General features: G+C 43.4%; 2 protein-coding genes across 3 annotated transcripts; both read left to right on the top strand.

The window, feature by feature from the left end:
* Positions 1-3,934: 3,934 nt before the first annotated feature.
* RNASEH1 (ribonuclease H1) lies at positions 3,935-12,612 on the top strand. The gene is made up of 9 exons (XM_062634604.1): positions 3,935-4,141; positions 4,245-4,369; positions 5,523-5,717; positions 6,285-6,384; positions 6,867-6,921; positions 8,033-8,117; positions 9,161-9,285; positions 10,984-12,023; positions 12,397-12,612. The coding sequence occupies exons 1-8, from the start codon at positions 4,038-4,040 to the stop codon at positions 11,068-11,070; spliced, it is 876 nt and encodes a 291-aa protein (XP_062490588.1). The 5' UTR covers positions 3,935-4,037; the 3' UTR covers positions 11,071-12,023; positions 12,397-12,612.
* Positions 12,613-13,718: 1,106 nt separating this feature from the next.
* ADI1 (acireductone dioxygenase 1) lies at positions 13,719-19,043 on the top strand. Of its 2 annotated transcripts, none has more exons than XM_062634606.1 (4): positions 13,719-13,953; positions 14,412-14,531; positions 16,063-16,242; positions 17,549-19,043. In XM_062634606.1, the coding sequence occupies exons 1-4, from the start codon at positions 13,834-13,836 to the stop codon at positions 17,669-17,671; spliced, it is 543 nt and encodes a 180-aa protein (XP_062490590.1). In that variant the 5' UTR covers positions 13,719-13,833; the 3' UTR covers positions 17,672-19,043. The 2 variants fall into 2 exon arrangements, with proteins under 2 accessions (XP_062490590.1, XP_062490591.1); XM_062634607.1 differs by having other exon boundaries at positions 13,722-13,957.
* Positions 19,044-21,592: the final 2,549 nt, after the last annotated feature.

Genomic DNA, 21,592 nt, shown 5'->3' on the forward strand with positions numbered 1-21,592 from the left:
GTATGCCAGATAAAATGACTACCTAGTTGCTTACCTACCTAAAATCTCAGTTTTAAATAGGAAATGTTTGATTCAGGTCACATCAAATTTGGCTTTAAAAGCTTATGTGGGGAACTACATTGCGGTTAACCATGTTACAAGCCAAAATATTTATCAAATAAGATTAAAATGCTTAGCTAATGTGTATAATACATACATTAATATGGGGCAAAGTAGTCAGATAAATTTACAGTGAGTTTAAGTAAAAATGCCATACAGACACATGCCCTTACTAAAGTGATAAGTGTATTTTTTGTATACATATGTTATGTTTTTTTTTCTGCAAACTGTTATAAACACAGAAATGGTTGCCAAGAATATATGTTAATAAATGAATACACAAGTGGGGGGGGGGGGGGAGTGTGTGTTAGAACAGAGCACCTCTTATAAGCTGAATAATGGAGACAGTAAAACACAGCTGAATTTATGATGCAGTGTGGTGAGAGTAACGCTCACTACCAGGCCATGCATGGCTCAGTGACCACTCTCATTCAGCATGGTGCCACCATGTTTCCACCAAAACAGGATCACTTATTCTCTTTCCTTTTCACTTAGCCACTCATTCCCAATATCTCAGCACTCATGGAAGCTTTGATATGGGAAAACTCATCATATGGTATACCTCATCAGCCTATTCTACAGTGGCTACACAGAGTTGCTGTGTGTAACTGATGTTGACTAAAAGTGCTAAATGGTTCATGAAACCCACTTAAAGTCCTATCCATGTATATATTTACCTTCTGTATTCAGATGAGGAGAGCTCATCTGGAGCCTTCATCTTTGCAGGTGGGGACTAAATGGGTCGCTTCTTGGGTCCTTGCACTCACTTCACAAAAACGTGAATTAAAGAGCCTGAAACATCCTCTCTGCCCTGGGCTGACTGACACACCCCCCCCCCGCCCCGAATCCACTAGAGCTACAGCAACCAGAGAGGAAGTACCATGAAGCAAGCACAGGTATTGCTTAGCCTCATGGTGCTAAATGCCACAATAGCAAAAATGCCAGCTGCCACATGAGAAAAGGGAAGGGATCCATCTCACCTGCCACTGCAGCACAACAGCAAGGAAAAATCAGCAACAGAGATGCAGTAGTAAGGGTAGAGTTAGCTGGCTATGCGCAGCCTCAGTTTTACCAACCAGGAGAAAAAGCAATGAAAGTAATGTGTATGGTACTCAGTGGAATTAAAATTTTGGGGGGCTTTTTTGTTTGTTTGTTTTAATCTGAGCTCTGCATGTTGGCCATGACAGCAGGAGAGTTACTGTTTAGTCCTTGCATATAAATTGGATGTCTGAATCTGTTCAACTAGAGAACTAATGAGCTTAACAGACTGTCTTTTCTTTCTCCATCACTGACTACTCATTACTCCATTCAGTACATGTTGCCCAAAGAAGACTAAGAGTAATGTGTATGAACATGTATGGAATAAGAGATCCATCTGCTATAGAAAACCATAATTAAAAGCTAACCAAGATCAATAAAATAAAAATATCACAAGCAGGAAATAGTGAAAAGCCTGAAAGTCTCACTGGAAACCTTTACAGGGATAACTAACGTAAATAATCGTGATCTGAGAAAATCAGATGTAAGCATTTTTTAAGTAAGAGCAATATGAAAGGAGGAATATGGAATGGGTTGTCCAGGGAAGTTGTGAATGTTTCATCCCTGTTGGTGTTCAAGGCCAGGCTGGACAGGGCCTTGGGTGACATGGTTTAGTGTGAGGTGTCCCTGCCCATGGCAGGGGGGTTGGAACTAAGTGATCTTAAGGTCCTTTCTAACCCTAACTATTCTATGATTCTATGAACTGTCATCGGTATGTTGGAAAAAGCAAGAAAAATGCAGTAATTATATGCTGATACAACCCCAACCAAATTGTTTCTGTATTCCCCCAAGGCCTGTCACATAAATAAGCACTTTGGTTTACTTTTGGGTTCTTTCAAAAGAGAGGTGTAATCCAGCTGATATGCGCAGCGAAGCTGAACCCGTTTGTTGCCTCTGCAATGGAAGACAAAATTAGTGTCAGTGTTTCACATTCTTGGCATTTTACTAGACCACCCCTGTAAATCTGAATAGAAGGCTCTACAGCTCTGGCATCTTGAGATTGGCTTTGTCTCAACACAATTATGTACAGCTACAAGAGAAATCTAGCAGTTGAAAAAAGCAGCATGTATGTGTTGGGCAGTTTCTGGAAGCAGTCATACCAGTGACCCCAACTTTTGTTCTTTGATCTCAGCAGCAGCTCAGTTGAGGCACTGGATTTGTCACATACCTGGACCGCCTAGCTTTGTTCCCCAAGCACATGACTCTCCTGATATGAGGATGTTTGACAGCAGGCTGCAGCTCACAACAGTCTGAACTTGAACCTGCTTGGACCAGGTGGTTCTTCTTACTTCAGAGGCCATCATGGTACAGGGCTCTGCTGGAACACACACACCAGGAACCCTTGATTTACATAGTGGGATGAGAACCAGTTTTATGACCTTCATCAGCTCTACTTTTGAATGTACTAAATACTTTGGCACTTGTGCCATATTTCAGTGCCAGTCCTTCCTGGGGTGCTTGTCAAGCCCAGAAGGACAAGTGTGGCCTGTACAGCATGTTGCAGGGTACATCATTCACAGGTGGTGCAGTCATCATTCTAATGACTCATTAGAGGCCATGAGGCTACTCATGGTAGCTGGTCACATGATCGCGACCAATATTTTGGCTGGCACAGGAGAACTTCAGCTGAGGACACCTGTGAGAAGTCATTTGTCTTTTAAGAACAGCTGCTTTCAGAATGAGGAGTTTGTGTAAACTGCTGTGATCCCATACACCTCATGTGTCCCCCCAGAAAACAAAAGCTGATTTAGATGGCTTTTAAAATACAATTATTATGGTGGTGTTGTCTCAAAATCAGGGTTCTTCAGCCTGTGGGCAGAGAGCTGATTTACACAGAGTCAAAATGTTTAATTCATGTCTATATATGGGTACTAGCTGGTAAATCCACAAAACCAGCATACCCTCAGTCTGCTAGCTATCTACTTTTTATACATTTTAAACAGTGAAAGTCCTTTCTGTACATGTCAATAGTCTGTATCCACAATCATTGGCTCTTACATATCTGTTTAAAGACAAAGTATGTATTTATTTCACAATGCATGTTCCATGAATAAAGGTCTGTAGGCAAGGGTCTCTTATCTCCAAGAGTGTGATTTATTATCTCCAAGAGTGTGATTTTTAGTATTGTACTGAAACAAGTTCCTCTAGGAACAGAGTTATCCTCCGTTTTGCTAGGCTTTTCAAAATTACTTCTGCCTTCCTAATCTTTCTGAAGTTAGTTGTTACTCTTAGATTTACTCGTTACTTGGATAGATGTTACTCTTAGGTAGATTTAGATTAGATATTGGAAAAAAAATCTTCTCTGTGAGGGTGGTGAGGCACTGGCACAGGTTGCCCAGAGAAGCTGTGGCTGCCCCATCCCCGGCAGTGTTCAAGGCCAGGTTGGATGGGGCTTTGAGCAACCTGGTCTAGTGGAAGGCGTCCCTGCCCATGGCAGGGAGGTTGGAACTGGATGGTCTTTAAGTTCCCTTCCAAGCCAAACCTTTCTATGAGTCTTCTTCTGATCCAGGTGCTTCATTGCTTAGACTTCTATCACTCCTCAAGGTTTATGAGCTTGTAAGAAAGCACTGTTTTTCCTTGCTACATTCAATTATAAACTCAAGATTTTCAAGCTTTCCCACACACAGTCCTTTACAAACCTTAACTTCCTCACTACCGGGTAACAGTGGGAAGACAAACATCAAACAAACAAAACCCAAGAGCAAGCCGCTCCCCCCGGGTTTGTCCTCTCTCGCGGCCCGTAGGAAAGCCCTCAACGTGCCCTCGCTCCCGTTACCCTAGCGGCCAGCACGCATGCGTAGGCGGAGGTGGATGAGTGTGTCGTCGCTGTGCGGCAGGGAGCGGCGGTGTGTGGTGGCCGGGGGTGGGCTCGGGGGGCCGGATGGCGGCGGTGCCGCGCCATGTTGCGGTGGCTTGTGGCGGTGCTCAGTCACTCCTGTTTTGTTTCCAAGGACATGTTCTACGCGGTGCGCAAGGGCCGGCGGACGGGCGTTTACCGCACCTGGTAAGGGCCGCGGCAGCACAGGGAGCCGCAGCCGGGCCGGCCTCAGCCCTGTCCCACCCTCACCCTCGGTCCGGCTTCAGCCTGTGCTCTCCCGGTGTTACAGGGCAGAGTGTCAGGAGCAAGTGAACAAGTTCCCCTCCGCTACCTTCAAGAAGTTCGCTACTGAGAAGGACGCCTGGGCCTTCGTGCGCTCCGACCTCCCGGCGCAGCAGCAGCCTTTGCCAGCAGGTAGCTCGTCCTTCCCCCGCCTTCCGCATCTCCTCGTCCGGTTGGGAAGGGCGGTCCGACGGTGGGGGGAGGGGGGAGACTCGGCATGTCTGCCTTCCCCGTAAACTCACTGTAAACAAGTTAGACGTGGGTAGCAGCCCCTTCGTATTCTCTGGTGGACGCATGGTAACTGGCGGAGTACCGTGGTGGTAAGTGCGGCGGTGGCCCTGCCCTCTGAACACAGCGATGGGTGTATCTGTGCAATGGAAGGGATTCTCTGTGTGCATGTACCTTCTGTAGGTGCTTGTGCATTGCCTGTACTGTGTCTTACATTTGGCTATGTGTGTTTCCTCTTCAGTTTGATCAAGGATCAAGAATGGTGTGTACTATAAAATGTTTTGCATAGTAGCTTGCGGTGGTGTCAGTTAAGAGGCTAGCATTAGGTGATAATGACTCTTGTTTTTAGGAGCAGTTGTTTCAGGTAAGATTTGATATATATGTGCCCATGCAGCCGAGAAGGCCAATGGCATCCTCGCCTGTATTGGAAATAGTGTGGCCAGCAGGGCTAGGGCAGTGGTCACCCCCTGTGTACTGGACACTGGTGAGGCTGCAGCTCAAATACGATGTTCAGGTCTGGTCCCTTCACTACAAGAAAGACATTGAGGTGCTGGAGCAGGTCCAGAGAAGGGCAGTGAAGCTGGTGAAGGGTCTGGAGCATAAGTTTTATGAGGAATGGCTGAGGGAACTGGGGTTGTTTAGTCTGGAAAAAAGAAGGCTCGGGGGACCTTATCCTTCTCTAGAATGACCTGACAGGAGGTTGTAGTGAGGCAGGGGTTGGTCTCTCAAGTGACAAGAGGTAAGGGCACCAAGCTGCGCCAGGGGAGGTTTAGACTGGATATTAGGAAAAATCAACTCACCAAAAGTGAGGCATTGGAACAGGCTGCCCAGGGAAGTGGTGGATTCACCATTCATGGAAATGTTCAAAAACCGTGTAGATGAGGCCTTCAGTGACATCGTTTACTGGTGGTCTTGGCAGTCCTGGGGTAAAGGTTGGACTTGATGATCTTAAAGGTCTTTTGCAACCTAGCTGATTCTGCGATTCTGTGTAGTTAAACTTCTTTTCTCTCCTTTTTATTTTTCTTTCTTTCTTTTCTTTTTTTTTTTTTTTTTGAAGGGGCACAGGGTCCTGCACCTGTAACACAGGAAAATGGTAGCCAGAGAGAGGAACCAGAAATAAATGCATTGTGTTGCAATACATGCAAAAGGCCGTATGAACAGTCTACCGGTGGAGAGCACATTGCAAAGCGTGTAAAACATGATGAAGTATACTCAGCGCCAACAGTCAGTGAAGATAAATTTTCATATATGGGTGAGTTTTTTCATTATTCCTGTAATTCTTTTAACTTCTTTGCACTCTTTGATATGTAACAGGTGTAGTTATTAGACAGCCTTTAGGAAGGTTTGTGTATGGCAACATGATGCCCAGCCTAACATAGTTTCTTTTTAAGATAGAAATGTGAGCCATGATTTGTTTGTTCACATTGTCTTTCATGGTAATTTTAGTTGGCTTTAACTGGTATCAACATAGAGCTTAATGCAATCATCATGTGTGTCTGGATTACAGACTGTATTTAAATATACTGATGTAGCTGGGAAGTTTTAAGTTGATTGGAGAAGACGGGAACTGTAGTGAAAATACGGAAGTTGGGCAGAAGTGCTTCTTGAGGCAGTCAAATTGGGGGTGTGACACTGCAGTGGGACTTCTGGTGTTCTGCATTATTAATTTATATTGCTTTTGCTTCTGTAGTGAATCCTGAAGGATTCTGTTGGAGGGAAGTTCTGGGGATTAATCTGCTGGCAGACATTTCTTTTTGCTTAAAGAGTCTATGCCCTTGAACTAGTTCTTGAGCTTCTGCTTTTGGTAATTATTTTGTAGGTGAGTTTGCAGTCGTTTATACAGATGGTTGTTGCTCAGGTAATGGACGTAGCAGGGCACGTGCTGGAATAGGTGTCTACTGGGGGCCGAGCCACCCTTTGTAAGTAGCTGGATGGATTTATTCTTTTTTCTTTTTTTTTTTTTTTATCTATATTACTGTTTGGTGTGGATGCAGTTTACAATACCAGCCTCCTTTTGAATATGAAACCATGCTGTTGAGACTCATAATGACAGTGCTATGAGGCAATTGAGTTTTTAAGGTGAAAAGAGAAATCAGCTTCTTTGGGAGGTAAGAATGTAGGGAAAAGCAACTTGAAATAATGTATTTAGGGACTGGAGCTATAACTCACGTGATGCAGAAAGTTTTAAAATAGATGTAAGTGTGCACTGAAGATGACAAATTTAACTGCAGATTGATAACAGGTCCAAATATGCAGGGGGAGGTTAGAGCTAGGTTATTTATTCATTCTCCTTTATAAAATGAAAGGTAGCTCTCTTATATTTATTTTTATAATGTGTGTTCATTATACACCATTCTGAAATTTGGGGGTAACTACTCTACTCTTCATTCCTTGGACACAGAAATACCAGTGAAAGACTTCCTGGACGGCAGACTAATCAAAGAGCAGAAATACATGTAAGTAGTAAATGTCTAAAATACTTCTGCATGTTAGACCACAGTAGCACATTCATGACTATTTCAGCTCTGGCCTTTAGAAACAGTTAAGAAACTGTGAGAGAAGCACACAAAACATGAGGAGTTATGACTTGAAACAGATCATTCTCTTTGAGTTTTATTGATCTTCATTGTATTTTGAATGAGGTGGTTCACTTTGAGAATACCGAAATACCGTCAGGCCAAGCACAGCTATATAAAACAGTCTGGCATTTGGAAAGCCTCATTCTCAAATTTGTATTGTATCCTTTGCATTTTTAATGTGTGTATCTAGAATCTTAGGGTGAGTAGTGACTAAGAGGAGAATCTCTTCCCCTTCTTTGTCAGACCAGCCCCATCAGCATGTAGTAGACCTGGCTTCCCAAAGCGAGTCCCATGTTCTAAATAACCAAACCCCTGACTATGGCAGCACCCATACTGCAGTCTCAAGAGTATTGTGTTCCTTAGATAAATATAACAGTTCTAGGCTTGCAGGAGCAACTTCTGTTACTTATGAAGTAAACTTTGTTGGCAACAGCAGACTTAATCTTCCCTTCTCACTTCAGTTCTGGTATTGCTGCTATCCTGCACTGTGCATTTGGAGATGAACTGAAATGAAGAATTCATCTGCTTATAAATGGCAGGAAGTTCATTTTAGTGAGGGACAAGCAGAGGTGATAGTGGAGTGCCAGGGGTCAAACTTGTCACTAAAGGTCTTTTCAGCTCTACATCCAAACGTGGCCACTTCTCCCTCTTACTGTATTTCAGCACAAAAAAGAAAACCCTACTCCAAAGCCCGCAAACCCCCTCAAAGCTTTTAGGAGTTCCAGTCTGTTGGAACTGGTATGAATCCTTCCTCTTTGCCAGTGAAGCTTCAGTGGCTACCTGTTTGCCTGTTTCATTAATTGGTCATCAGCATGCATAATTTTGGGAACCTGTGCTCTAAAGTGTGTTGATACTCACTGATGGAGAGATTGCAGTAATATTCTTTGTAGTTCTGTGTTAGCATCAGGTATTTTGCTGGTATTTTAATTTTAATTGCATGTGTTCAAAGTCCTGATCTGAAGTTTGATTCTGTTGAAATGTTCTTAAGGCAGCCTGCAAAGCAATAGAGCAAGCAAAGAGTCAAAACATCAAGAAACTTATTATCTACACTGATAGCAAGTTCACTATTAATGGTAAGTTAATGATGTTAGTTTTCCTGATTCTTAAAGACATGCTGCATGTTTATTACGTAAGGGCCACAGAATGTGGTTTTGGGAAGAGGGATATACGGAAGAGAATGCATAACTTATTTCAACACTGAGGACTGCTTGGAGAAAGAATTCAGAATATTGCAGCATCTCCTGCTAACTGCATGAAATACAAGCAGAGACAAACTATATGTTACAGTAAAGGCTGATAGAGGTAACTACAGGAGTTTTGTCTTAAGGCATTCAGTATGAGACAAAAGTCTAGAAGAAAGGTCATTCGTGTGTACACTAGTAAGGATGTACTCAGGAAAGTACTTGGAAGTTGGTGTAGTAACCCTGGAGGTGTTTTGTTTTGCTTGGATTGGAGAGGCTATGTTCATACACACTTGTGAAGTCCATTCAAGTTTCTTTGCTTTGTACATGTAGACTACATTTCCAAACATTCTGGCTATATCTGTCTTCTTATTTAAGGAGTAATACAGTACATTTTCTGGCCAGCCAAGGGATGGCCAGAATGTTAAATACTGTTCTGTAGAAATCTGCATATATGGTCCTTCTCTGAAGGATTCTGTTTGGTGTGCAGAAGCCACAAGACAAGTGGTCATCTATTTTTCCTCTATGCATGTGTCTCCTCAATTTCTCAGAATAAATAAAACTGTAGATCTGTTCTAGCTTACTGTAGCATCAGGCAATCCTTAGCTTCAGTTTAGTGAAGTTCATGTCGTAATTTTGTGTGTAATGCATGCATAGGATTGCAGTGTTTAAATATCTGTTAGGGAAAACATGTTCTAGTAATGCAGGTAATAATGGAAAAATACAGTCCTGAAAGACAGTGGTAGAGAACCAGGGAAAGAATATCTTTTATCTCCAGTGTCTTTGCATGAGAATTTGTACAGTTAATGTCTTGTTAAAAGGGTCTTTACTCCATTCTAGAATCATAGAATGGTTTGGGTTGGAAGAGACCTTTATCGTCATCATCATGCTGGCTTCTTTAATAGCATTTTCATGGTGATGCCCCCTTTACGTAGGTATTACAAGCTGGGTTGACAACTGGAAAACAAATGGCTGGAGGACAAGTTCAGGAAGAAGTGTAATAAATAAAGAAGATTTTGAAAGGCTTGCTAATTTATCAAAAGATATAGAAATTCAGTGGGTAAGCACCTGATTTCTTATTAATGACATCTTAAATATGCTTCTTGTAAAAATTGACAAGTATGATTGTAACTAAGATTTTTATAGAGCATAATACTCTACATCCATAAGTAAAACCGTAAATACAGAGAAGCTGCTGGTTTTATTTAAAGCAAATAAGCAACATAACTAGACTCTTGGAACCAGGATTTCATTTATTAAAATGCATGCTTATATTTGTTTTCTGTCTCTTGTTACTGCTTAGATGCCTGCAATAATTACTTTTAGTTCATTAGTACTGTTAGTAGATGAGATTTCTGTTGCTGGAAAACTAAGCTTAAAACGCTACTGTCTTTTCGAGTCATAGCTGAATTTCTGGATTTGCTTTTCAGCACTCTTAAAATGCTGGTTCATTGGTGCAACTCAATCGCATGGGTGTCTTTAAGATGGGAAAATGAAGAGATTATAATCCCAAGTAAACCAACTCTAGTCCTCTGTACCGTAACTGTGGTTTTTTCCATGAAAACTGGGCGTAAAGGTCTTTACGCATTGTTAAGTTTAAAATTGTTTTGCTTTCCAGTAAAGAAGTAAAAACAATAGGAATACAGGTATTCCTAATAAAACATTTTTCTGTGACCTCAGCACTGAACATTGTAGGGGATATCTACCCCCCTTCCTTCTAAATTTTACTCTAATTGTAACGTAAGCCCACTGATTCTAGAACTAAATCTCTTTACCATTGACTTTTTGGCTGCTAATGGTATATTTATTGGGCTTCTGTCTTTACTCTGTACAAAACAGGATGAATTAGATCTTTAATGTGCACTTTTCCTATGAGAAATATATTACAGATATTCTTTCACTCATGTTGGTCTGTGTTCTAGAGCTGGTGACTCCAATTTAAAGGCTGACTAGAATTTTGTATAATTACTCCTGTTGTCTGTTGAGAAGACTGTGCAAGAATCTAAAACTAAAAGCAAAGTTCAACTGTCCTTCGAGTATTTACATAAAAAAAAAAAGAAAAGGTAGTGTTGCTTTGTGCACACTTCTAACAGCTGAATCAAAATTTGGGAAGACTTTTATTTTGGGAAGAGTGATGTATGTATACACTTTATCATGGTAACCCCCCTGCTCCAGCATGGGGTACTCCATGGGCTGCATGTGGATATCCGCTCCATCATGGACCCATGGATCTCCATGGGCTCCACTCCTGCCTTTGACAAGGAAAGACTTGGGGTTGAAGTGTTTTCAGTTGCTAATTGAAGGATGGGCAGTTTAATACCTGAAAATTGAGAGATTCTTTTCATACCCTGTTCCTATATCTGAGGCAAGTGCCATAACCACCAAAGCTGTTAGTGGCACAGGGGTCTCTGGCTTTCTGGGTAAAGGTTAACGTGGCTTAAGCACTGAATACAGATAGGTTTTCCTCTCTTCTCTGAAAGTGGGAATTTTGAGTTGGAGCTGTTGTCTGCATTTCTTAAAGGCTAGGTAGTCCTTATTACCAGTTCACTACTTCCCAGAAGGATGACTTTCGCAGTTTGGCAAGACTTTCCTAGAGGAAGGGAGACTGAACATTCCTGGTAAGAACATGTAGGGACTCAATGTGAGGAGGGGGCTTCTACAGAGGTGCTGCTGTACTGTGAGTGAAAGCGTGTGGACTGATCAAATTCCATGTGTGTACCTTTTTCTTGCATATCTAACACTCCTTTTGTCCTAACAGATGCATATTCCTGGTCATGCTGGCTTCAGAGGAAATGAAGAAGCTGATAGACTAGCAAGAGAAGGAGCTAGTAAACAATGGTCCTGATGTACAGAGACTAGGGACCATCACAGCGGGAGGGAAAGGGCCAGGATCACAGTGACAACTTGAATGGCTGCAGTTGTTTCAGAGTTGAACTTTGAAGTGTACTTCTTTATGGCCTGAAGTGTTAAAACATGTACCAACTTCACTGGAGAAAACCATCACATTTTCTTTTATAGCATTTGTTTTACAGTCAAGTTTTTTGCATTTTTTTGTTTAATCTGATGATACAAAGTGCTTGCTTTTACCCCACCTTACTGAAGGGCCTCAGTCAGTAGTTTTAATTGTCTTGCAGACTTCTGAATTCACTGTAAAGACAGACTTCGGAAGAAGTAATATTGAATCTTTATCTTGTGTTCTGTATTTTTCTCTTAGCAAAATAAATTATTTTGTTGCACAGAGGTATATATTAACAGTCCAAAATACTTGCGGGAGGGGACCTAACACAGAGATCTCTGTTGGTATGCTCTGGCAGTAGCAGGTGGGCTTGTAACACTCACCTGTGCCACACAGCATCATTAGCTAGAGCGCCTGAGATTTCTTTATAATTTTACTTACTTTGCAAGGCAGCATGAATAAAGTAAAAAGCCAGATCTTTAGGGAACTTGAATGGTGAATTTTTTACAGTTTTCACTAGCTGCTTAATGTCCAAGCTCTTTATTTCTGGCCTCCTATTTCCATCAAGTATTTTTTTCTGCATACTGGTTCACGTTAGCATTATTGGTTCCTTTTCAGTGTTGTACCAAAGGTAATAAATAATTGGCCATTTTATCTGAAATGGAACTAGAAGATGATCAGCTTCTCTAGGTCTTCCAGATGTCGAGTGTTTGACTTCATTTTTTCCAGTCAATGATGAGATTAATGGAATGGCTAATGTGCATTTGAATTGGAGAATAATTACCAGTAATCAACATAGTTTTATTTTCTATGCATATACATGGGAAGAGCAACCAGATTTGGTATATTATCTTCGTCAGCTTCTTTGTAAGGTACCAGCAAGGCTTCAGCTGGAGGTTGCTGACTTTGTTTTTGTATTTGTTGATACAGAATGGTGGAGCTGCTGAAATTTGATTTCTTAGTAGTACTCATGCATTATAATATCTTTACCGAGGCAAAGTATAAGCTCTTACGCATTTAGAGTCATGTGAATTGCGATAGAATGAGGAAACAAGCTGGCTAGTAGTTAATAGATGAGTGCAGGTTTTAGAATTGCTTTCTCTCATCCAAAACTACAGTAAAGCTCATGTAGGGGGAAGGTAGTCCACTGATTAGCTCTTCCCCTCTGCCTCTTGTATATATGCACACAATTTTCCATCCCTTTGTTTATTTTAGAAATTTGCCTTGAAGGAAGACGCACCATCAACCCTGATCAGATCAGGTTGAGGTATCACAGCGTGACCAGCAACATACTGAAGGCATGGCATCTAATCATCTGCCTATCAATACATCTCCAGTTAAACATGTAGATCCTATTTACTGTATGGAAATCTCTATGTTTTGAAGCAGCAGCTTTGGAAAATAAATACAGATAATGGTGGGTAAATCATAGCATCTGTGTAATACTGAATTTCAGCAAGTTCACTGAATCTATTAGGTAGAATATATCTAATTTCTAAAGAATATCTCATAGGAAAGAGTTTTAGGTTAACTGATACCAATTTTTATCATTCTTGCTCTGGAAACGTAGGACAAAACAAAGCTAAGAGGAAAGTTACAAGATTAAGGCTGATTAAAGGATGGAAAGCAAATAATACTTATTAATGGGACTTGAGGACCTGCAGAGGATGGTGGCTGTGAAAGTCATTCTTTCAGGGCATTTAGTGCCATGACATCCAGTGGATAGGCATTGAACCTCTGGCTGGATTCCTATGTGCTTCTAAAAATGTAGGCAATACCAGCACTGGACCAGATGTAATGTTATGGGGCTTAAATTTTACCCAGAATCAAAAACCAGTAGTGCTTATATATGAATACTATAAAGGGATCTGTTGCCAGTTCTAAGAATCCGGGAAATACTGGTTAAGATATTTTGGTAAGTATAAAACTCTTTTCAGAAGAAAAGCATTTAAGGAGTGATTATTCTAGCTGGTTCTCCATCCTTACATTGTGTTAGGTGGCTGTTGGTTTATTTGCCAGGTGGAACTGCAGAAATACGTAGTTTGTAGGAGGCCGGAGGGCACTGCTGGAGTGTGTCTTGTCCTTCCCAGCTCAAGCAGGTCATCCCGAGCAGCTCTCTCAGGATGTATCTTCATGGATAGAGACATGAGCTTTCTGGGCAGAATGCTTCTTACCACTGTTCCTCCCCTGCTGCTCCCTTGTTCATTTCTTATTTTTCCATACTGTGGGATTACAGGGCAGGTCATTGAGGCTGAGCCCTATTGTTAACTTCAGTCAGAGCACTACCGCCAAGGGCGGGATGGGTGTAAACGCAGTTGCTGATGAACTTAGGCATGATCTGTGCTATAACCAGCAAGTTACCCAGGAGGACTTGTGCGGGTGAGAGGCCCTTTACGCGGACCTATCTCCTTCATGGAGGCCTCTCCTCACCTCTTGCTGCTGAGCCTAAGGCCGTGCACTAAACCGAAAGCCGTGTCTGCCGCACAACACTCCTCGTTCAGCGTAGTTTCAGTTGCAAATTGTGCCCCTTTACGGCAATGGCCATAGGCTGGCAGTGCAGGGCTGCACCCGGACTCTGCCCCGGCCCAGCCGGGGCGGGCCGCTACCCGCCCAGCCCAGCTCGGCCCAGCGGAGCGGAGCCCCGGCGGCGGAATGGTGGAGGCCTGGTACATGGACGAGTCCCCGGAGGACCAACGGGCGCCTCACCGGCTGCGGCCCAACCGCGCCGTTAGCCTGGAGGAGCTGCGCCGCCTCGGCGTGGTCTACCGCAAAGTCAGTGAGCGCGTATGGCGGTGGCGGGGCCGCACGGGCCTGGCCCCCTGGAAGGCCCGGAGCTGGCGGGGCCTCAGGTGGCCTGGAGGAGACAGTGCCTTAGGCCTGCCCCGGCACCCGCCCGACGAGGGGAGCGGCGACGACAGCTGTTGGGACAGACCCGGGGCGGTGCTCGGGCGCGGAGAGTGGGAGCCGGTACCGGCCGGGTCAGTGCCGGCGGCGCTGCCTAGGCCGGGAAAGGGCAGGCGGTAGGCGGGGCCGAGCAGTGTCTGTGAGGGGATAGAGAGGGAGCGCTGCAGGTACCTCTGCCGAAGCTGGCACAGCTTGTGTGTCCATGGCGGCTAACTCGGCTTCACCTGGCGCTCCTGGGAGCTCGGGGTTTTCCACCTCAGTGCCCTGAATTGTGCCATGTGTCTGAATGACTGGTCCCCTCCTTTTTTCCCTTGCCTATTTTTTAGTTGGATGCTGATAACTATGAGACTGATCCATGTCTGAAAGAGATCCGGAGAGCAGAAAACTATTCTTGGATGGATATAATAACTATACACAAAGACAAGCTTCCAAACTATGAGGAAAAGGTATGCAAGTCTTTACGTTCGGTGGGGATTTGCACCTGGCCACCTGCACAACACTCAGCAGGGGCACAGGGTGAGGTTTCCAGGTGTCACATCCTGTGCTGAAGTCCTTAACGTTAAAAAAGCAGTGCTGGTCTGATTTAAGAAATACCAGAGGGCTTTTGCTTCTGTAAATTGCCTTCAAAGGTTTTAAGGATAGTTTCCCTCACTGTGTCATTTTGAAACTAAGATTCCTACCTTCAGAGCCCTGCCAATGTTGGCCTGTCCTCAGAGAGCCTCCCAGGATGAAGGCAGGTGGTTGCCAGCTGGGCATGGGCTTTGAAGGCTCACACATCCTAATGGCTGCTTGCAAAACATGTCTTTTCAAAGTGAATGTTAACCATATGGAATCAGAGGGATGCATTCCCTGTGCAAGAAGACTTTTTTTTTTACCCTGGGAAGCTGGTACCTTGGCTGCTTCTTGACAATTGAATGCCAGTGGTGCCAGGCTCTCGGATGAGCCTCCTAGAAGGAGCTTTCTCCCCCCAGCTTCTGGGTGCTGGTGTGCTCCTCTGACCTGAGGACAGCAACCCAGTGTCACTTCTATAGTTTAATTATATTTCTGTTTACCAGTTTGTTTTAAGTTTGGTTTAAAACTGATGTCAGAATGATTAGGTAGTAACTCAGGCTGCCTGGGCAGGCTCTAGCTGACACAAAATGAGCCATTACTGACATGGTGTATGGACGTTTGCTCCTCTTGCAGCATTGTATTGGAACTGGCTCAGGGACACGCACTAGTGGAGCTAAACAGCATCCAGACCTGAGCAGGTGATGGTATCTGGTGATTGCACTAACCTGCTCAGGTCTCTGTTAGTTAAATGTTTAAAGCACGGTTTTGTTCAATACTGTGAAATGTACAAAGAATTCACCATTCCAGATACAAAGAATTCAACATTCCAGAAAAAAGCAGAACGTTGCTGCTGTTACCTGGAGGGAGAGAGCCTGGAGCTGGGGCTTGCTGTGTGGGGGCAGGCATGACATGCTGCTTACATCAGATTGCTGTAGGTGGACAAGTTTGGCAATAACTGCATTTTCACACACAGCTGTAGTAGCTTGTGCGTCTGATTCAGCCCTACACCAGTGTAAAAGAGGGGGGATAACCTGTAACTATGTTTTGGTTTTGCATTTTGGGGAAAAAAAAGGCACAAAATGCTAAAAATGAACAACTGTGAGGACCAAATCCTGCAGTGGGAAACTCTACCCCTCTCTCTCTCTCAAACAGATGCGAGCTTTACTGTTATTCAGCAACTGCTTATGTGCAGCTATGGCTGCTGTTTCTTGTCAGAGAAATTCCTGTCTTCCAAAGGGAATGCTTAGAAGTGTCCCGAGACAGGGTCTGGCTGACTGGATTCGCTCTTTCAACCATTATGGTCTCATCTGTTAATCACTGTGCAGTTACCCTTTGAAAGCCTTTGTCCGCTTTGTTACATGTTTCTACCAGATTTCTCTGCAGTTTTTCTGTGTTCAGCAGTTTTAAGAGACTTGCTATTCCTAGATAAAAATATTTTATGAAGAGCATTTACACCTAGACGATGAAATTCGCTACATCTTAGATGGATCTGGCTACTTTGATGTTCGAGACAAGGATGACAAATGGATCCGGATTTCCATGGAGAAAGGAGACATGATAACCCTCCCTGCTGGCATATATCACCGATTTACACTGGATGAGAACGTATGTTGTTATAGATTACTGTAAATTTTGATGACAAATCATGTGAGTAGGTACCGCATTAGTAACTACATGCCCTGAGACTTGCAGTTCATTAGCAAAACATATTAAATATGAAGTAGGAATATGAAAAATACTAAATAATTCACAGCATCTGAACCTTTCATCTCCAGATCAGAAATCCAGCTTCCTCTCGTCAGCTGTAACTGCAAGTCATTGCCACGTGATATCCATAGCATATCTTATGTGACAGTAGCATGAGAGCCAAACCCATGGCTGTCCCTCTCCCAATTGTCCCCGCTGTCAGTTAAAGTGGAGATGGTGTAGATGGATCCTTCTGTGTTGCCTTGTGCATCTTCATGAGGATAGACAGAGTATATCTGTGTCCAGCAGTGGTGTTTTGATAAGTGCTAAATTCACCTTCAGGTAAAGAAGGATTTAAGTGTCCACTACTTGCAGCTAGCATGTGCCAGGCTGGATGCTGGCTTCACAGGAGGTGACCTGCTTTCAGAGGGTATTTTTGGCAATGGGACTGTGAGATTGGCACATGGAGTCCTGATCTGTGTGTCTGTCCCTCTGGGCTTTTACAAATATGTTTGTAACTGCAGCTTTACCCCTGGAAAATGTGTGCTGTCTAAATCTGTAGCATAGTGGACAGGAGAGGAGAGTTCCCCATAACTCAGTGATTGGAGTGCTTCTGTAGGACATAAAACTCCATTTTCTACTGCCACAGCTGTACCTTGCACCTGGCATAATTTTGGTTAGCTTGTGGCAGGGGCTGTTGCTTTTCCTGTTGGAATCTGGAGACTTTTCACTTCCTGAAGCATTATTTTTTGGCTTGTTTATGCACTCCCCATTCAGCTTTTATGGCTCTTATTTTGAAGCTTCTGGTATTCTTCCAAAGCATTGAGTAGCCATCTTGGGTATTCTGATTGCTGTTGTTTAACTAAGCAAGTAGGATTTAGATGCTGCATTGCTCAGTATTGTGGATCCAGTGCAAAAGATTTGCGTAAGACAGCAGTTTTAGGTTTGGTGTTTTTTTTTTGAAACAGGGAGAAACAGCATCTCTGCCTGTCGTGGAGGCACATGTTGTGACATAGAGCTTGCACTGCACAGGTACAAAATCTCCCAGGGCAGTAGATGAGAGCGGGAACAGCACTGGAGTGCTGTAGTTTTGTGGAATATGTGAAACTTTCAGTCCATCTTGAGATGGTTTCAGTTATTTCTATAGAATTGCAAATGAAACATTAACTTCAGAATGAAGATCCCATGGAAAGGAGCTCTTAAATTACTTCTTGTTCTTTGACAGAACTACATCAAAGCGATGAGGCTGTTCATTGGAGAACCTGTCTGGACACCCTACAACAGGCCAGCTGATGATTTACCTGCTCGGAAACAGTATATGAAGTTTTTGGCTGAAGAAGCACAGTAACAGTGTCTGAGGCGTGACAGGTGGAACAGCTTGAAGCTCTGTCAGAATAAATGTGACTGGTGGCTCTTCACTGTTTAGATTTCTTCTACATACATACAATTAGAATCACAGAATTACAGAAAATAATCAGATTGAAAGGTCATTTGGAGGTTATCAGGTCCAGCCCCTGTGAAGTACCAGGCCAACTTTAAAGCTAGACCAGGCTAAAGACCATGAGGTTTGGAAACCTCTGGTGATGGGAGGTTCAACAGCCTGCCTGGGTACTCATTCCAGTGTTTAGCTGCTCTTGTGAGCAAGCATTTGTCCTTTGTGGCCAATTCCCTGGTTCCAGTTTGCAGCTGCAGTCTCTGGCTCTTTCATGGAATACTTGAGAAGAGTGTGACTCGTCTTCTGCACAGTCCCTTCTCCAATGGAAAATGAGTTAGGTTTCCTCTGACTGCTCTTCTCCAGGAGAGACAAACCAGCATCCTTAGTTGGCCATTCTTCTGTTAAGGAAGTTGTTCAAAGCATTTTTTGCCCTAGCTTTAACTACAAGGGAATATAATTTGTAATCACCTGACAGTTAGACTTGAACCACTGACAATTTTGAGCCTGATGGTCCAGATTTTTTTCATCCACCTAGTAGTTTATACCCTCAGTCTGGCCACAAGGCTTCTGCGGGCTACACTGTAGGAAGCCTTGCTGTGGTCAAGGTGAATGACATCTGCTTCCCTTCTGCCGCAGCACCAACCATTGCCTCTCAGGTAGCAGTTAGGATGGGCCAGCAGGATGTGCCCTTGGTAAATTGGCACTGGCTGGTTGCTCCCCATCACCTGCTGTTTCATGTACCTGAAACCGCTTCTGTAACAGCTATGCAGTAATTTCCTGGAGACTGAAGTGAGGCTGTCCAGCCTATAGTTCCACAGATCTTTCTTCCCTTTTGAAGGTAGCTGTATCATTTGTCTTCTTCCACTCAAAAAGGTTTTCCTGATCTCTGTGACCTTTCAAGGATGCCAGTGCCTCAGTGACATTAGCTAGTTGCATTTACACTTGCTCAGGAATCTATTTTCTAACCTTTTCTTTTTTTTTTTGTTTTCCTTGATATCTGTGGCAGGTAGAATTGGGAGAGGTGGGCTACATTAATATTCATTCTGCTCTGAATCCATGCTAATGAACTATGTAGGATTCTGGTTTTAATTGAAGAAAATAAAGCCTGCTTCATTCTTGTCTAAAAATTTTCATAAGAGACATTTTCATAAGAGACATTTGCATAATCGGCATTTTCATATGCGGCTTCCCAAGTTCTGCCCTGGTACACAAAGCTGTGGCTTTCTCTCAGCACAATGTAGCAATTGGCTCTTGTGAGTTATTAATAAAATTACTTTGACTTGGATATGGGTTTTTTTTTGCTTGTATGGGTTTGGGGTTTTTTTTGGTTGATTAGTTTTTTCTTGTGCTGGCATGAAGGACACATCAAACAACAGTGAAACTGTAATTCCTAATCAGCTTTTATTCCTTGTACTGCTGCTGACTTGTTCTGTAACATGGGACAAATCACTCACTATGTGCCTCAGTTTCTTTAGCTGTGAGATGAAGAAGAGTAGACTTAGACGCGCTGGTCTGGTTCTCAGTAAATGCCATGCGGTCACATAGGACGTATAGCTCCTCAGCAATGGGCACTGGAGCAGTTTGGTATGAATTTGCTCTTTACAGTGATAAATTACTTTATAATGACAAAGTATTTCTTACACCAGCTCTCCATGGGTGATGGGGGCACAGGCTCTGTGCTGGCCGCAGCCTGTGTGCCCATTTCGGCCAGATACAATACAGGCTCCTGCCTTGCAGTTTCCTGAATAAACATGATTCTAGAATGAACCTGAAACTTGGGCTTACGTGAATTTTCCTAATGTAGCAGGCATTAGGAAATAGGGTAGAAAACTGTCCCACTGTTCCTCCCTATGGGTGTGCGCGCAGCTGGTCTTCAGCAGGCAACAATGTTTTCTCACTTAGCGTCAGTGTTACTTTTAACCAGTATTTCTGAAAACAAAGTTGCAATTTTGAGGTGAAATTATACTAGTTTTTATCTTTAAGTTGAAAAGGCGGATACAAAAGGCATGTTTTCTGCCTGAGGGTCTCGGGTGGCGAGCTGGATGAGCTGCAGTGACACAGCTGCCCTTCATCCTGCCAGTGGAGGCTCAACTTGTGGAACAGGGGGCAGGCACAACTCATGCCTGCAAAATGCAGCCTGTGCTGGTTTTTGTGCAGCAATAAGCATGGCTGAAGTATCAGTGTTGCTAGCAAATACAGCATTTGACTATCGTCAGCCACACAACAGGTGGGCTTGCACAGGCGCTGTGCTGTATCCTGGGCATCATCTGTTCAGGGATTTGTGTGCCACTTGTCTGGAAGGAACACTTGAGTGTCCTCTTGTGCAGCATACTGCAGCATTCTGGTCCCACAATAAAATGGGGGGATTTTTCAAGGTACAGCTACAGGAATAAATGGCAGTTACTGCCTGCAGCAAGTTTTATTCCTTTGACTTATATGCCACAGAAAATTGTGTTTTCAAATGTAAAGTACAATGACTGCTTCCTCCTGGTGGTGGTATCAGTCCCTGGTATCCAATCTAATTCATCTTCCTCCTGCTTTTCGTTGTTTGGGGTTTTTTTAACAGAAGTCAGCATGACACTGTTCGTTCCTCCTGTGGGCCTTTCAATTTCGTTCTTTCTCTCTGCAAAAGGAGAAGTGGAAGCAGTAGTGTGGGCTCTCAGGAGCCCCTGTTTACAGCACAGCTAGCCCATAACAGACTGGAGGGTGACTGGGACAAGAGAGCAGGTAATGCACTCTCCTCAGGAGAGATTTGCAGTTTGGAGGCAGTGATGAGGGATGGAGAGTAAAGTGGCTGCTCACAGCAATTGCTTTCAGCAGCTTGCTGATGTAGAATGTGACCTGGGAAGCAGGACTGAGCCACCTTGTTTTGTTGCCTCTCTGGAGGAATATATACACCAGGTACAGCTCCCATCTCCTGGCTGTCAAGGATAACACACGATCACCCTGCTGAAGATCGTTCATCATTTTCACAGCACAATGCATTCTGCTGCAGGGAGGTGGTGAGGGCTGTGGGGGTCTTGCTGTCAATGCTTTTGAGTCTGTGCCCTTTAGTACTGTAAGTGTCTTTGAAAGGGTGAAAGCTTTGCTCTCTGAAGGTGGGGGTTTTTTATCAGCCAGGAAAAAAAGCAATTTGGGGCTGTTATAAAGATTCCACACCTGTGAAGAGATTACATGGGAGATTACACTGAGAGGAAACAGCTGGGCAGAAAAAAAACATTAATATTAATAGAAAATGCTCCAGAGAGTGGAGAGAAGGGAGGGAGAACATGCCGTTCCTGCAGATGAAAACCACAGTTTATTTTCATGGAGATTTTATGTGTTTGGGTTTTTCTTTTCTTTTTTCCACCACATATTGAAAAGTGCAAAGTGAAACGGATTTTTGATCCAAACCCGTGAGTGTGTTACTGCAGGTAGTGGAAAATCTTGGTGCTCTGATGTAGTACAAAAATTTATGTAAGAGGCTCCAGCAATATCATGTTGGCAGCATTAACTCTGGCAAGGGGAATATTTCAACACCTCCAGGATTAGAGATTAAAAGAAATGGTAGGAAAAATGGTACTGAATTGAGGGGTTTGAGGACAGCTTTTTTGGTACCTATGTATTATTTTCCACTTTAATCCAGGCTTTTCCCATGTGCCATATATACCAGTTTCTCATGACCATGTTGAGAGAGCTTTTCTGTGAATGGACTCAGGGCAAACTGTGGATGGGCTTTGGGACTTTTAATAAATTAGGTGTGTAAACATGTAGTTGCAAGGTCTCTGATGCTGCCCTCCCTTGTTATATGTCCTGGGGCAAGTGTCTTTGGATGGATATATTGATGCAAAGGCA

The sequence above is a fragment of the Pezoporus occidentalis genome, unplaced genomic scaffold (genome assembly GCF_034315485.1).
Source record: "Pezoporus occidentalis ecotype Australia unplaced genomic scaffold, CSIRO_AGI_Poc_V1 ctg43, whole genome shotgun sequence".
NCBI lineage: Eukaryota > Metazoa > Chordata > Aves > Psittaciformes > Psittacidae > Pezoporus > Pezoporus occidentalis.

Coding starts and splice junctions, on each gene's coding strand:
- RNASEH1 (XM_062634604.1), top strand. CDS start 4,038: ATGTTGCGGTGGCTTGTGGCGGTGCTCAGTCACTCCTGTTTTGTTTCC. Junction 8,118..9,160: donor TAGCAAGTTCACTATTAATG/GTAAGTTAATGA, acceptor CCCTTTACGTAG/GTATTACAAGCTGGGTTGAC. Junction 9,286..10,983: donor AAGATATAGAAATTCAGTGG/GTAAGCACCTGA, acceptor TTGTCCTAACAG/ATGCATATTCCTGGTCATGC.
- ADI1 (XM_062634606.1), top strand. CDS start 13,834: ATGGTGGAGGCCTGGTACATGGACGAGTCCCCGGAGGACCAACGGGCG. Junction 14,532..16,062: donor TTCCAAACTATGAGGAAAAG/GTATGCAAGTCT, acceptor TGCTATTCCTAG/ATAAAAATATTTTATGAAGA. Junction 16,243..17,548: donor GATTTACACTGGATGAGAAC/GTATGTTGTTAT, acceptor GTTCTTTGACAG/AACTACATCAAAGCGATGAG.